We start from the raw sequence: 16,992 nt of genomic DNA on the forward strand, positions 1-16,992 counted from the left end.
AGAAGACACCATTTTCTCCAGATATGGCGGCTTCCACAAGGCCAGTGTAGCAAATTCATGGTTTTATACACCAATGTATATATTGTTTACATTGCTTATTTAATGTCGGGGCAGTACGGATGGTGTAATGGTTAGCATTACTGCCTCACAGCACTGAGGTCATGAATTAAATTCCCACCATGGCCCGGTGTGGAGTTTGTATATTCTCCCCGTACTTGCGTGGGTTTCCTCCGGGTACTCCGGTTTCCTCCCACAATCCAAAAATGTACTGGTAGGTTAATTGGATCCCAACAAAATTAACCCTAATGTGAATGTGTGTGTGTGTGTACATGAGATAGGGAATAAAGATTGTAAGCTCCACTGGGGCAGGGACTGATGTGAATGGCCCAATATTCTCTGTACAGCGCTGCGGAATATGTGTGCGCTATATAAATAACTGGTGGTGGTAATAATAATGATAATGTCCTGGTTCTCTTCTTTGAATGGAAAATCTTCAAAGAGTAAGCAAGTTGTCTGGTGATGCAATCTCTGCAGGAAAAATCTATGTATTCTTTTTGTCACTGTATTTACTGCTGTCTAACTTATTAACCTTTTGCCACAGTGATAAATCATTAATCGGCTTCAGTACATAAATATTTCCAGATTTTCATGTTACTGTTACCAAAGGGTCGAACTTCAAGTTCACCGCCTGTAGTAAAACGTTTACAAAGTTGATCTCTGCCCCGTGCACTAATGGACCTGGGTGCATGCCTGTGCAGGGGGCAGTTATCCTGCGGTGTCACTTGACTGACTGCTTGCAGTGGCAATAATCCATTTGTAGGCTGCTGCAATAATCATGATCATGCGGCCTATCAATAGGGCTCGGTGACTGCACCGGACTCGCACAATGTACCTGGTGCTGTTGTAATCTCGGTGGGTTATTTTATCATGAACTTGGGTTCCGCTCACTGGGTGCTTGTGTATCGGGGATGGGGGCACTTTTAACTTTTGCATCTGCTGGTCCATCATAGGCAGTGTAGTTCAGGGACTACCAATAGGGACTGGTAGCTGCTGGTGGTATGGTTACACATCTCCTGAATCCAGGGTGGATCACACATAAGGTTAATCAGTCTGCCATGTGCGCATCAGCTCTCCCCCCATGCTTTCTCTGTACACTGCTTCACCTAACATTTCTCTGACGTCCTAAGTGGATGCTGGGACTCCGTAAGGACCATGGGGAATAGCGGCTCCGCAGGAGACTGGGCACAACTAAAGAAAGCTTTAGGGCTACCTGGTGTGCACTGGCTCCTCCCTCTATGACCCTCCTCCAGACCTCAGTTAGAATCTTGTGCCCGGCTGAGCTGGATGCACACTAGGGGCTCTCCTGAGCTCCTAGAAAAAGAAAGTTTATTTTAGGTTTTTTATTTTCAGTGAGATCTGCTGGCAACAGACTCACTGCTACGAGGGACTAAGGGGTCGATTCTATTCGGCAACTAATGAATAGCGCCGGGAATTAGCTCCCGACGCTATTCAATTCAGCAACTAATTACCTGCAATTGTCGGGAATTCTTCTCTCATCCCCGGGGGATGAGAAGAGAAACCCGACAAAAGTGCTGCCTCGCGGCCGGCGCGAGGCTGATTCTGTCGGGAATCAGCCTCGCGCCGGGGAGTTAAGTCGGAGAATGCCCGTTCTCCCGACAAAACTACCTGTTTTGTCGGCGAGAACGGGCCATCGCCGACGTAACTAGTTGCTGAATTGAATAGCGTCGGGAGCTAATTCCCGGCGCTATTCATTAGTTGCCGAATAGAATCGACCCCTAAGGGGAGAAGAAGCGAACCTACCTGCTTGCAGCTAGCTTGGGCTTCTTAGGCTACTGGACACCATTAGCTCCAGAGGGATCGAACACAGGGCCCGACCTCGATCATCCGGTCCCGGAGCCGCGCCGCCATCCCCCTTACAGAGCCAGAAGCAAGAAGACTGTCCTGGAAATCGGCGGCAGAAGACTTCGGTCTTCATCAAGGTAGCGCACAGCACTGCAGCTGTGCGCCATTGCTTCCCATGCACACCTCACACTCCGGTCACTGATGGGTGCAGGGCGCTGGGGGGGGCGCCCTGGGCTGCAATATTAAGTACCTTGGCTGGCAAAACTACACATAATATAGTCATAGAGACTATATATGTGTAAAATCCCCTGCCAGATATACCTACAAAAAAGCGGGAGAAGTCCGCCGAAAAAGGGGCGGGGCTATCTCCCTCAGCACACTGGCGCCATTTTCCCTCACAGCTCCGCTGGAAGGATCGCTCCCAGGCTCTCCCCTGCAGTTTCCAGACTACATAGGGTAAAAAAGAGAGGGGGGGCACTAAATTTAGGCGCAATATTGTGTATACAAGCAGCTATTGGGAAAATCACTCGGTTACAGTGTTAATCCCTGTGTATATATAGTGCTCTGGTGTGTGCTGGCATACTCTGTCTCCCCAAAGGGCTTTGTGGGGTCCTGTCCTCAGTCAGAGCATTCCCTGTGTGTGTGCGGTGTGTCGGTACGGCTGTGTCGACATGTTTGATGAGGATGCTTATGTGGAGGCGAAGCAGATGCCGATAAATGTGATGTCACCCCCTGCGGGGCCGACACCTGAGTGGATGGACTTGTGGAAGGAATTACGTGAAAGTGTCAACTCCTTACATAAAAGGTTTGACGACATAGCTCGTGCCTGCCCAGCTGTCTCAAAAGCCATCAGGGGCTCTAAAACAAAAGGATAAGATTACAGCGCTAACACAACCGATACTGAATATGCAAATGTATTAATTTAAATAAACTGGTAATCCTTTTGTACACTTTTTACGGAGACCGACCATCTCCAACTCACAGCAGCTAGGAGGAACCACCCATTTCTGCGCCTGTCTATTATATACTTGTTATATATTTCTCCCTCCAGGGGCTCTAAAACGCCCGCTACCTCAGATGGCAGACACAGATGTCGACACGGATACTGAATCCAGTGTCGACGACGATGAGACTAATGTAACTTCCAATAGGGCCACACGTTACATGATTGAGGCAATGAAAATTGTGTTGCACATTGCTGATGTTACCCCAGGTACCACAAAAAAGGGTATTATGTTTGGGGAGAAAAAACTACCAGTGGTTTTTCCCCCATCTGAGGAATTAAATGAAGTGTGTGAAGAAGCGTGGGCTTCCCTTGATAAGAAACTAGTAATTGCTAAAAGGTTTCCCGCCAGAGGATAGGTCACGTTGGGAAACATCCCCTAGGGTGGATAAAGCGCTCAAACGCCTGTCAAAAAAGGTGGCACTACCGTCTCCGGATACGGCCGCCCTAAAGGAGCCTGCTGATAGGAAGCAGGAGGCTATCCTGAAGTCTGTGTATACACACTCAGGTATTATATTGAGACCGGCTATTGCTTCAGCATGGATGTGCAGTGCTGCAGCTGCATGGTCAGATTCCCTGTCGGAAAATATTGATACCCTTGACAGGGACACTGTATTGCTAACCATAGAGCATATAAAAGACGCAGTCTTATACATGAGAGATGCACAGAGGGATATTTGCCGGCTGGCATCTAAAATAAGTGCAATGTCCATTTCTGCCAGGAGAGGGTTATGGACTCGGCAGTGGACAGGGGATGCAGATTCTAAAAGGCACATGGAAGTTTTGCCTTATAAAGGTGAGGAGTTGTTTGGGGATGGTCTCTCGGACCTCGTTTCCACAGCGACAGCTGGGAAGTCAGCTTTTTTACCCCATGTTCCCTCACAGCCAAAGAAAGCACCGTATTATCAGGTACAGTCCTTTCGGCCCCAAAAAGGCAAGCGGGTTAAAGGCGCCTCCTTTCTGCCCAGAGGCAGAGGTAGAGGGAAAAAGCTGCAGCATACAGCCAGTTCCCAGGAACAAAAGTCCTCCCCCGCTTCCTCTAAGTCCACCGCATGACGCTGGGGCTCCACAGGCGGAGCCAGGTACGGTGGGGGCCCGTCTCAAGAACTTCAGCAATCAGTGGGCTCGCTCACGGGTGGATCCCTGGATTCTACAAGTGGTATCTCAGGGGTACAAGCTGGAATTCGAGACGTCTCCCCCTCGCCGTTTCCTCAAATCTGCCTTGCCAACAACTCCCTCAGACAGGGAGGCTGTGCTGGAGGCAATTCACAAGCTGTATTCCCAGCAGGTGATAGTCAAGGTGCCCCTCCTTCAACAAGGACGGGGTTACTATTCCACAATGTTTGTGGTACCGAAACCGGACGGTTCGGTGAGACCCATTTTAAATTTGAAATCCTTGAACACTTATATAAAAAAATTCAAGTTCAAGATGGAATCGCTCAGGGCGGTTATTTCAAGCCTGGACGAGGGGGATTACATGGTATCACTGGACATCAAGGATGCTTACCTGCATGTCCCCATTTACCATCCTCACCAGGAGTACCTCAGATTTGTGGTACAGGATTGTCATTACCAATTCCAGACGTTGCCGTTTGGTCTGTCCACGGCACCGAGGGTATTTACCAAGGTAATGGCCGAAATGATGATACTCCTTCGAAAAAAGGGAGTTTTAATTATCCCGTACTTGGACGATCTCCTGATAAAGGCGAGGTCCAGGGAGCAGTTGTTGGTCGGGGTAACACTGTCTCGGGAGGTGCTACAACAGCACGGTTGGATTCTAAATATTCCAAAGTCACAGCTGGTCCCTACGACACGTCTACTGTTCCTGGGGATGGTTCTGGACACGGAACAGAAAAAAGTGTTTCTCCCGGAGGAGAAAGTCAAGGAGCTGTCATCTCTAGTCAGAGGCCTCCTGAAACCAAAACAGGTGTCAGTGCATCACTGCACGCGAGTCCTGGGTAAAATGGTAGCTTCCTACGAAGCAATTCCATTCGGCAGGTTCCATGCAAGGACTTTTCAGTGGGACCTGTTGGACAAGTGGTCCGGATCGCATCTTCAGATGCATCGGCTGATAACCCTGTCTCCAAGGACCAGGGTGTCTCTGCTGTGGTGGCTGCAGAGTGCTCATCTTCAAGAGGGCCGCAGATTCGGCATACAAGACTGGGTCCTGGTGACCACGGATGCCAGCCTTCGAGGCTGGGGGGCAGTCACACAGGGACGAAACTTCCAGGGACTATGGTCAAGCCAGGAGACTTACCTACACATAAATATTCTGGAACTGAGGGCCATTTACAATGCCCTAAGTCAGGCAAGACCCCTGCTTCAAAACCAGCCGGTACTGATTCAGTCAGACAACATCACGGCAGTCGCCCATGTAAACCGACAGGGCGGCACAAGAAGCAGGATGGCGAAGGCAGAAGTTACAAGGATTCTCTGATGGGCGGAAAATCACGTGTTAGCACTGTCGGCAGTGTTCATTCCGGGAGTGGACAACTGGGAAGCAGACTTCCTCAGCAGGCACGACCTCCACCCGGGAGAGTGGGGACTTCATCCAGAAGTCTTCCAGCTGATTGTAAACCGTTGGGAAAGGCCACAGGTGGACATGATGGCGTCCCGCCTAAACAAAAAGCTAGAAAGATATTGCGCCAGGTCGAGAGACCCTCAGGCAATAGCTGTGGACGCTCTAGTGACACCGTGGGTGTACCAGTCGGTTTATGTGTTCCCTCCTCTTCCTCTCATACCCAAGGTACTGAGGATAATAAGAAAAAGAGGAGTAAGAACTATACTCATTGTTCCGGATTGGCCAAGAAGAGCTTGGTACCCGGAACTTCAAGTACTGATCTCAGAGGACCCATGGCCTCTGCCGCTCAGACAGGACCTGCTGCAGCAGGGGCCCTGTCTGTTCCAAGACTTACCGCGGCTGCGTTTGACGGCATGGCGGTTGAACGCCGGATCCTGAAGGAAAAGGGCATTCCGGAGGAAGTCATCCCTACGCTGATTAAAGCTAGGAAAGAAGTGACCGCAAACCATTATCACCGCATATGGCGAAAATATGTTGCGTGGTGTGAGGCCAGGAAGGCCCCAACGGAGGAATTTCAGCTGGGCCATTTTCTGCACTTCCTACAGTCAGGGGTGACTATGGGCCTAAAATTGGTTTCCATTAAGGTCCAGATTTCGGCTCTGTCGATTTTCTTCCAGAAAGGACTGGCTTCACTGCCTGAAGTTCAGACATTTGTTAAGGGAGTGCTGCATATTCAGCCCCCTTTTGTGCCTCCAGTGGCACCTTGGGATCTCAACGTGGTGTTGGATTTCCTAAAGTCACATTGGTTTGAGCCACTAAAAACCGTGGATTTAAATTTCTCACGTGGAAAGTGGTCATGCTGTTGGCCTTGGCTTCGGCCAGGCGTGTGTCAGAATTGGCGGCTTTGTCATGTAAAAGCCCTTATCTGATTTTCCATATGGATAGGGCAGAATTGAGGACTCGTCCCCAGTTTCTCCCTAAGGTGGTATCAGCTCTTCACTTGAACCAACCTATTGTAGTGCCTGCGGCTACTAAGGACTTGGAGGATTCCAAGTTGTTGGACGTAGTCAGGGCCCTGAAAATTTATGTTTCCAGGACAGCTAGTGTCAGGAAAACGGACTCGCTATTTATCCTGTATGCACCCAACAAGCTGGGTGCTCCTGCTTCAAAGCAGACTATTGCTCGCTGGATTTGTAGTACGATTCAGCTTGCACATTCTGCGGCTGGACTGCCGCATCCTAGATCAGTGAAAGCCCATTCCACAAGGAAGGTGGACTCTTCTTGGGCGGCTGCCCGAGGGGTCTCGGCTTTACAACTTTGCCGAGCAGCTACTTGGTCGGGGTCAAACACATTTGCTAAATTTTACAAGTTTGAAACCCTGGCTGAGGAGGACCTAGAGTTTGCTCATTCGGTGCTGCAGAGTCATCCGCACTCTCCCGCCCGTTTGGGAGCTTTGGTATAATCCCCATGGTCCTTACGGAGTCCCAGCATCCACTTAGGACGTCAGAGAAAATAAGATTTTACTCACCGGTAAATCTATTTCTCATAGTCCGTAGTGGATGCTGGGCGCCCATCCCAAGTGCGGATTGTCTGCAATACTTGTATATAGTTATTGTTAACTAAAGGGTTATTGTTGAGCCATCCGTTGAGAGGCTCGGTTATATTTCATACTGTTAACTGGGTATAGTATCACGAGTTATACGGTGTGATTGGTGTGGCTGGTATGAGTCTTACCCGGGATTCAAAATCCTTCCTTATTGTGTCAGCTCTTCCGGGCACAGTATCCTAACTGAGGTCTGGAGGAGGGTCATAGAGGGAGGAGCCAGTGCACACCAGGTAGTCCTAAAGCTTTCTTTAGTTGTGCCCAGTCTCCTGCGGAGCCGCTATTCCCCATGGTCCTTACGGAGTCCCAGCATCCACTACGGACTACGAGAAATAGATTTACCGGTGAGTAAAATCTTATTTTAACATACATGTGTGTAACCCACTCCCTGGGGTAATTTTTCTTACGTCCTAGTGGATACTGGGGTCTTGTATTTACGTACCATGGGGTATAGATTGGGTCCACTGGAGCCTGGCACTTTAAAACTTTTAGTGTATGTGTGTGCTGGCTCCTCCTCTCTATGCCCCTCCTACCAGACTCCGTTTAGAAAAATGTGCCCAAGGAGCCGGGTGCACTTCTCTGGAGCTCCAGAGATTATTTTTTCTTCGTTATTTTAGTTTATTATTTTCAGGTAGCTCTGGTTGGCAACCAAGCTACCTGCTTCGGGGGGCTTAGAGGGGGGACCGAACCAACCTCCTGAGGGTTAATGGTTCGTAATCCCAGCTGACAGGACATTGAGCTCCTGAGTTACTGGTCACCAGAGCCGGCCATAGGCATAGGTAAACTAGGCAATTGCCTAGGGCGTTTGATATGCCTGGGGCATCAGCAGCTTCTGCTGATTAAAATGATATGCGGCATGCCTATATTCTGTGTGTAGCATTTCATATGCAGATACAGACAGTCTCACACAGTATATAGGCATGCTGCATGTCGGTTTAATCAGCAGAAGCTGCTTGTACATCCTAGCCACATAACAATGCAAATAAATTGCATTTTCATAAAAAAAGGTGCCCGACATTAGCATTGAGGCAAGATTTATGTAGACACAACTGTAGCCAAGCAGAGGCAGAGGTCACAGTGTTAGTGGAAGTGTGAGTGCTGTGTGCATGTGAGTGGGTTGGTTGTGCAGTAGTGTTCAGATTATGTGTAAGGAGCATTGTGTGTCATGTAAAAATGCATTAATAATGTGCAACATGTGTAAGGGGCACTGTGTGTATCATTATGTGTATAAGGGCATTAATAATGTGTGACATATATGTAACGGTACTACTGTATGTGTGTCATTATGTGTATAGGGGCACTAATAATGTGCAGCAAATGTGTAGGGGGCACTGTGTCATGATGTGTATAAGGGCATTAATAATGTGCGGCATATGTTTAAGGGACATTATGTGTAAAAGGGCATTAATAAAAGTTGTCATAATGTGTAAGGCGCATTATGTGTATAAGGACATTAATGTCTCATATGTGTAACTGGCATTACTGTGTGGAATTGTGTATAAATGCATTACTAATGTGTGGCATTATGTGTATACGGTGCTCTACTATGTGGAGTTGCATATAGAAAGGGCACTACTGTGTCTAATGTGAATAAAGAGCAATAGGGTGTGGTGTAATGTGAATAAGGAGCAATTCAGTGTGATGTAATGTGAATAAGGGGCTCTACTGTGAGGAGTAATGTTTATAAGGTAAAGTGATACTACTGTGGGATGTAATATGAATTATGGACACTATCGCTTGATAAAATGTGTATAAATTTGCAGTACTGTGTGGCGTAATTGGAATTGAGGGTACTATTGTGTGGCCATGCCCCTTGCCAGCAAAAACACACCACCCCTTTTTGGGCTGTGCGCCAAATGCGCAAACTGTTCCTATTTAAAATATAGGGGGTACAAACACCAAAATAAGGACTGCTATGGGTGAGGGGTGATGGTACTGGGAAAGAGGTGCAAGGTCAGAGGTGGAACCAGCGGTGGTGCTAGGGGGCACCAGCCAAAATCTTGCCTAGGGCATCATATTGGTTAGGGCTGGCTCTGCTGGTCACACGTCATTAGTATGTGTGCCCACACCAGCAGCTAGCTGCCACCCTCTAACAGATGCCAAAGACCCAGGTGCGGTGAGTGTTACGTCAGGGTCCCGGTTAGTGGGTTTCCGGTGCAGTTTAGCTGCAAGTCACGCGGTGGTCACTGGCCCGGAGCTGCGGTGCCCGCTGTGGACAAACTGGCTCAGGGCTGTTGTCCCGCAGTGCTCACTGTCTTTAAGGCTTTGTGTGAACTGTATAATACATTTCTCATGTGATTTAATACTGAGGCCAGTATAATCTCTGTGAGGGACCGTGCGCCATTGCAAGGGACGGGACCAGAAGCGGGAAGGCGCCATTTCCTTCTGCTGCGGATCATCAAAGCTGCATGCACGCTACTCCTCCAGGACCCACGCTGTTACAGACTGTTAAAACTGGTACATGGGGGTCATAGACGGGGGGGGGGGGGGGGGTAGTACGCCAGCGATAGCGCCGCTGCACTCCTATCACATACACATATATCAACATATTGTGCTGATGTATTCTCTGTGCTGGTGCCCGCTCCTCAGTGTCACTCCAAGGGCTCTCTAGGGTCAGTGTGGGGTGTTGATCAGTGGGCTGCGCTGTAGTTTCCTGTATAATGTCTGTAGACATGGTTATGTGTGCTGCTTGTATTTCTACCCTGTCTTCAGCGGGGTCACTCATGTGTGAGCAGTGTTCTTTATCTCCTCAAGGGCCCAGCTCACAGGCACCTGACTGGTTAGATAGCTTTAAGCAGAGCCGGCGCTTCCATTAGGCAGGACCTGAGGGGGCGCCCTGCTGAGACTGCCTGGTAGAAAAATGAAGGATGTCTCTGAAAGAGGGACACCCTTGGCATAGGAGCAGCGCAGGTGTAGTCAGCTGCTCAGGGAGTCAGGCACACGTGACTCCCAGCCGTAGAGATCGGTGCCACTGCCAGCAAGAAAGGACGCAGAGCTGACAGGCAGGCGCCAGGGACAGAGGAGGACAGTGCGTTACCTGTCGCCGAAACTTCCATGTTCACTGCAGGCGTCTAAGTGGCATTGCGCTTGTGCAGAAGCTGCAGCTATACCCGGCCAGCGCTTTCACCTGCAAGTCCTGAATTCTTGCCAGCAAGGACCGCTGTACAAACAGTGCTTGACCTGATCCGCTCCCACAGCACAGTATAGTCACCGGGCAGAGGAGTAGACATGAATTTGAGGTAAGAATTTCCCCTCAGCATACACAACACTGAACTGCCAGTGTAGTGCGGGATCCTGTATCCCACCCCCCGATGCTCACTTCCTCCATGATGTTCCCAGGTGAGGTCCTGTGTCCCAGCTCCCCCCTGATGTCGCTAGGTCCTTTGTCTCACCCCCCCCTCGATGTCCCTAGGTTCTGTATGCTTCTTCTCTCCCCCCCTTCCCCCCATGTCTGTGGGTCCTATGTACCTCCCCCCCCCGCCCCCCGATGTCCTTCCTCACCCTTCCCCAGTCTTGTGCCCAATGTCCTGTGTCACCCTTTCCCCCTCGTGTATTTACATGTCCTGTGTCACCTCCCCCTGTGGCCTCAGTTCCTGTGTCCCTCCTCTCCCTCTCCACCCTCATGTGCCCAGGCACTGTCACCTCCCCCTCATGTGTGAATGTCCTGTGTCGCCTCCCCATGTCCCCAGGACCTATGTCCCACCTCTCTCCCGTTAATGTCCCTAGGTTTTATGTCCCTCCTTCCCTTTCCACCTATCTTGTGCCCATGTCCTGTATCACCCCCTCCCCACTCACAGGGCCGGCTCCAGGCATGTTCGACTCGAGCGCCCGCGCAGGGCGCCACCCTTAAAGGGCGCTGCACGCTGGCACCGCCATTTTGGAGCTTGGAGCCAGCCCTGTCCTATGCTAAAGTAATCTGAGCGGCGCCGACGTCCGATGTCAGACACCGGCGCCGCACAGATTACTTACAGGCACTGGCGCCGCACAGCGCGCACAGATCACTTTAGCATAGGACCGCCTACAGTAGCACTCCCCCCTTCCTCATCGCCGGCACAGCAGGTACTCTAGGGGCATATGTGGCACTGTGGGGGGCATTAATGTATCTGGCAGTGTGGGGGGATATCTGGTACTGTGGGGGCATTAAATGTATCTGGCACTGTGGGGGGCATTAATGTATCTTGACTATCCAGGCAATTGGTACTCAGTCCTCGCAGGGTGTCTATACATCTTTGCATCCAATTACTGGGCAAGATGGTGGCTGCTTACGAGGCAATCATATACAGCATGTTTCATGCCCGACCTTTTCCACTGGATCTGCTAGACAAATGCTAGGGTTCTCACCCTCATATGCATCAGGAAGTGACCCTATCTCCGAAAGCCTGGATTTCTCTATTATGGTGGCTTCAAATTCCTCACCTGGTAGAGGGCAGAAGTTTCAATATACACTCGGGAATTCTACTGACAATGGATGCCAGCCTCCGTTGTTGGGGAGCGGTGACCCAAGGGACCCAGTTCCAAGGGATATGGTCAGTTCAGGAATCGGCTTTGCTAATAAACATTCTGGAACTCAGGGCGATTTACAATGCTCTTCTGCAAGCTTCCAAACTCCTGAAGGATCAAGCGATCAAGGTTCAATCGGACAACGCCACAGCAGTGGCGTACATAGACCGACAAGGGGGAACAAGAAGCAGAACGGCGATGCAGGAAGTGTCAAGGATTCTCGTCTGGGCAGAGGCCAACGCAAGGGCCATCTCAGCCATATTCATTCCAGGAGTGGACAACTGAGAAGCAGACTTCCTCAGCAGGCATGACCTCCATCCGGGTGAGTGGGGCCTACATCCCCAGGTGTTTCAACAGTTAATTCACCGGTGGGGCTGTCCGCAGATAGATCTGGAAAAAATGTTTCCTGGTGTGAAAGTAGAAAGGTTTCTCCCATGGAATTTAGAATTTGTTGTTTTTCTACCCTTCCTGCAAGCGGGAGTGGATATGGGCCTACGTTTAGGCTCCATCAAAGTCGAGATTTCAGCGCGCTCTATTTTCTTCCAAAAACATCTTGCCTTGTTGCCGGAAGTACAGACCTAATTAAAGGGATTTCTTCACATGCAACCGCCCTTTGTACCTCCCACGGCTCTGTGGGATCTCAATGTGGTTTTGTCTATTCTCCAATCACACTGGTTTGAACCCTTATATAGGGTGAAGTATAAATTTCTCACCCGAAAGACAGTGATGTTATTGGCATTGTCGTCTGCCAGGCGTGTCTCTGAATTAGGGGCCTTATCCTGTAAGAGCCCTTATTTGATTTTTCTTGAAGACAGGGCGTAACTTAGGACCCGTCCTCAGTTTTTGCCTAAAGTGGTGTCCGCTTTTCATGTGAAGCAGTCTATCGTGGTTCCAGTGTTATCTGACGCTTCCGTTGGTCCTGAATCCTTGGATGTGGTCAGGGCTCTAGAGATTTATATCAAAAGGACAGCCCATCATCGGAAATCTGACTCACTGTTTGTCCTTTATGATGCCTCCAAGATTGGTCGGCCAGCTTCTAAGCAATCTATTGCTCGTTGGTTCAGGTTGACCATTCAACAGAACTATACTTCGGCGGGTCTGCCCTTGCCGACGTCTTTTCATGCCCACTCTACGAGGTCGGTGGGGTCTTCCTGGGCGGCTACCCGGGGTGTATCTGCCCTACAGTTGTGCCAAGCTGCAACTTGGTCTGGTTCGAACATGTTTGTTAAGTTTTATAGGTCTGATACCTTGGCCAAGGATGACCTTCAGTTTGGTCAGGCGGTTTTACAGGGGTCTCGGCACTCTCCCACCCATTTGGGAGCTTTGGGACTTCCCCATGGTACTAAAGTACAAGACCCCAGTATCCACTAGGACGTAAGAGAAAATAGGAATTTAATACCTACTGGTAATTCCTTTTCTCCTAGTCCGTAGCGGATACTGGGTGCCTGCCTCAGTGCTTCGTTTCTGCTTACCTATGTAAGTATTTGTTTGGACCGACGTTGTGGTCCCTTTTATGATGTTGGGATAGCTGTGCTATCCGGGTTAGGTTGGTGTTGCTATCCTCTGTTCTGGTTAGCACCCTCCTTTCGTTTATGGTTGTGTGTTGGCTTGTTGCCTTACCACTGTTGTATTGTTTCTTCTCTCATATTAGGTTAGTCTCCTCGGGCACAGTTTCCTAGACTGAGTCTGGTAGGAGGAGCATAGAGGGGAGGAGCCAGCACACACACACACACACTAAAAGTTTTAAAGTGCCAGGCTCCATAGTACCCAATCTATACCCCATGGTACTAAAGTACAAGACCCCATTATCCACTATGGACTAGGAGAAAAAGAATTGCCGGTAGGTATTACATTCCTATTTTTATTAAGATAGGAGTTCGACTAGCACCTTCTAGAAGATACTACCTGGAATCTGGTTGCTATGGGCAACATCCCTTCTTAAATAGAACTCCCATCTTAGTAAATTTACCCCCCCAGTCTCTAGTGCAGACTCCTTTCACCTCAATTATGCAGCAATGTAGAGTATTTTAAAGCCGCACACATTAAGGATAATATTAATTTCTTTGTTCCTCATACCATAGAGCTTTGGATGTTTGTCACTGACCCATTTAACCTGCCACATACAGTCTTACCTGTATTCTTCACCTTATCTGTGGCCTTTCCTCACACCTCACCTGTTCACTACCTTTACCTGAGATTTTCACCATTTGTCCCACTGTTCATGTGCGTACGCCTCTGTAAAGGATATCGGCCAGCGTGCAATGTACATTTGGCGCAGCTTACACAATTTATTTTACCATAAGTTAGATCATGAAGTGTTCCACAGCCTGTAAACTGCAGAACTATTTATTATGCTTTGTAAAGAAACATTGGGGCAGCTGTATTAACCGGGAGAAGGCAGAAGAAAGTGATAAACCAGTGATAAATGTAAGGTGATAAACGCAGCAGCAAATCAGCTCCTAACTGGTCATTTACATATTGAGCTGATTGGCTGGTGCGTTTAATACTTTACACTTATCACTGGTTTATCACTTCCTTATGCCTTCTCCAGGTTAATACATCTGCCCCATTGTGTGTAAACTGTGTCGTTGTCACCCTCAACACCAGAAAACAAACTTCTCACACAATCGCGAAAACCGAGAAACAGTGTATCTCAGAATGATTTTTATTAAATGTTCTATCTCAATCCAGATATTAAATGTAAATATCTAGAAACAGGACTGTATGCAGAACATTGACAGGATGACAACATGATAATAAGCTCTGCTTTAGTAGATACACTGTCTGGGTTATAGACTTTGCTTGCTGTGTGTAGGGGAAGAATAGCAGTGAAGTGTGCCTGGTTTCTATGCTCACCATTTGTTTGAATGCTTCACTCAACTATTGTTCTGTCTGTGAGAGATTATCCATCCTATGTTACGCTTGGGCTTCACTGGTAACCAGTAATACTATTTACATTTCTCTTCAGTGGCTTGAGCATGGTTACACGTGTAGGAGACGCTCTCCTGGAAATACCTGTGCCACGTGAAGGACACGTCTGTCGGCTCAGGGCTGTAGGTAGTGTTTGGAATTTTGGATACATTAAATGCATAACGCCCCCAAAAATTAGAATGTGTAAGTGTGAAGGGGGTTATAATAGTTTTAGAAAAGTTACCATATAATTTAATATACTATAATGTCTTCTTTCTTTAATAAAAAAAGGAAATGCGTTTGAGGTATGCCAAATCCATCGACCCTGTTAAATCCTCTCTGTGAGTACAGAGTTCTTTGTACTGCCGCATTACGGTGGTGCCAGGTGCCTTACCTCTTCACCATAGCAAGGACTTTCTTCCTCATCCCCCCCCCCCATGGGTAGGCGGCCATCATGTTGACAGTAACGAAACTTACCCATACCCTCCCATGTCACGCATGTCACCCTCCATAGCACATTTTTATTTCTTCCCCTCTCTATAGTAACGTAGTGTTCCTCCCCCCCAGCACCTCTGTAGGGATACATTTTCTTCCCTCATCCCCGTAGTAACACATTCTAAGCTCCCCAGTCCCCACAACTGCAATGGAAGTGAGAGTCAATAGATACAGGGGGACAAACACTGCAATCACATTTCAATCCCGGGTCCCCCTGTATCAGGTCTGCTTCTGAAAAGCAATGGTCTTTACAGAGTCCATGGGTTTGTGCGTCAGTGATGTATCTGTAAAACCCTGAGCAGTTCCCCCACCTGGTTGGGGAAGATATTTAGTTACATTCAGCTTGAAGTGAATTCCATGCGTAAGATTTCTGATGATATTTCATATAAATATTTCATTTTCATGCATTTTGTGCACCGAACGATTTACCAAAATGTAAACCTATATAGATGTAGAAATGGGAAACCAGACACTAATGACCTGTGTAATAGCGATGATGATTCTGAACAGTACTTGCATTTTCATTGTTGTGCTCTGTAGCAGTTTGCAGCTCCTGAAATAACTTACTTAGTTTTCTATCGAACACTTGAGATCCGAAACATTTAGAAATATCTTTTATATCAATGTAACATTATCGCAAACTTGAACTGGATTTCTCCTGTGTTACAAATACGCCAGTTGGAAATGTTATTTTACAGTCATTCGTAGAAATGCTATAGTATGTCCTACCTCAAGATACAGCTTTCATTCCTTGCTTTAGTGAGCCAAACAATGAGCTTGTGATTAATAAAATCTAAAAAAAATTTTTTTTAAATCACTGCAGTCCAGTGGTTCTCATACTCGGTCCTCAGGACCCCACACAGTGCATGTTTTGCAGGTAACCCAGCAAGTGCACAGGTGTATTAATTACTCACTGACACATTTTAAAAGGACCGCAGGTGGAGCTAATTATTTCACTGGTGATTTTGTGAGGAGACCTGCAAAACATGCACCGTGTGGGGTCCTGAGGACCGAGTTTGAGAACCTGTGCTGCAGTCATATTTACTATCACTAGACTTAATAAACATTGGCGTTAAGACTTTACTACGCTAGTCATGAGGCTATATCCATGCAGCGCTTTCTCCTAAAGCTTTTTGAATTGTTGGGTGTTTTATCTATGATGCTAAAATGAGCCTCTGTTTAATTCAAATGGTATTTTTCTTTCTTTGTACTAAAAGCCTACGAGCCTTATTTGTTCTAAAGTATTATCAATGCTAGGTGATTACCCAAAGTGCTTTTAACAAGTTACTGCTAGTCCTTAAGTGTATGTTTAGCTCTACCAGGCATGCACCAGTTTCAAGTTTACAACAATTCCTATATACCAAACTACATCCTGGATTTTGTCACTCCCTAGTTAGTAATATTATCTTCTATATGTCTATTAATACTCACCGGATCCTGGTAATGGCCCATCTATGTGGGGTTTACATGTCCTCTCTTCGCAAGTGTTTCCTCCCACACATCAAAATATACTGGTAGGTTAAATGGACTGTAATCAAAGTGTGCAAGTGGTTGCATGTTGGGGAATGCCAGTGGCACAGAGACTGACATTTCTCTCACAGCTAAACAGCATTGGTCCATTAGGAGGGTTGGCTACACTGGGATTAACAACCTTTTTATTTTTATATTTTGCAACTCTTCTGTGGGGTTCACCTCCTGGATCCCTCCACCATTACCTGATTTAAGCTACTGTAACGCGCTCTTACTCTTCAATTAACTTTTTATTTCATTTTTTTGTTCGCTTAGGAACATATTTGCACGGAAGAAGAGTGTCCAAGTGAAAGAACAGAATGACCTTGGCTGGAAGTTATTTGGAAAAGTCCCTCCTCGTGAGTCCCAGAGAAGCAACGTGCAGAAAGTACAAAAGGTATTTACTTTTTGGTTTTTCCCTATTTATTACTTACTTTTCCTGCTCAGTGAGAATCCTGTCGTTGCGCTCAATAAGTTTGTGTGTGCTCTGTTTACCCAATTAGCTTGCCACCTCTTGAAAGATGAGCATAGAGATGCCTAAACCCCTTATTTTTGCCTTCCTACTTGCATAATCTTAATATGTTCCTG

At 47.7% G+C, this 16,992-nt stretch overlaps 1 protein-coding gene across 4 annotated transcripts in view; it reads left to right on the forward strand.

Annotated features, from left to right (window-relative positions):
* Positions 1 to 16,992, forward strand: part of TBC1D14 (TBC1 domain family member 14) — a 167,263-nt gene that overhangs the window by 79,554 nt on the left and 70,717 nt on the right. For all 4 annotated transcript variants that reach the window (XM_063923731.1, XM_063923722.1, XM_063923740.1 and 1 more), the window contains one exon: positions 16,681 to 16,801. In XM_063923731.1, the coding sequence (XP_063779801.1) occupies positions 16,681 to 16,801 (121 nt within the window). The remainder of the gene's footprint in view (positions 1 to 16,680; positions 16,802 to 16,992) is intronic.

This window comes from Pseudophryne corroboree, chromosome 1 (assembly GCF_028390025.1).
Source record: "Pseudophryne corroboree isolate aPseCor3 chromosome 1, aPseCor3.hap2, whole genome shotgun sequence".
Taxonomy (NCBI): Eukaryota; Metazoa; Chordata; class Amphibia; order Anura; family Myobatrachidae; genus Pseudophryne; species Pseudophryne corroboree.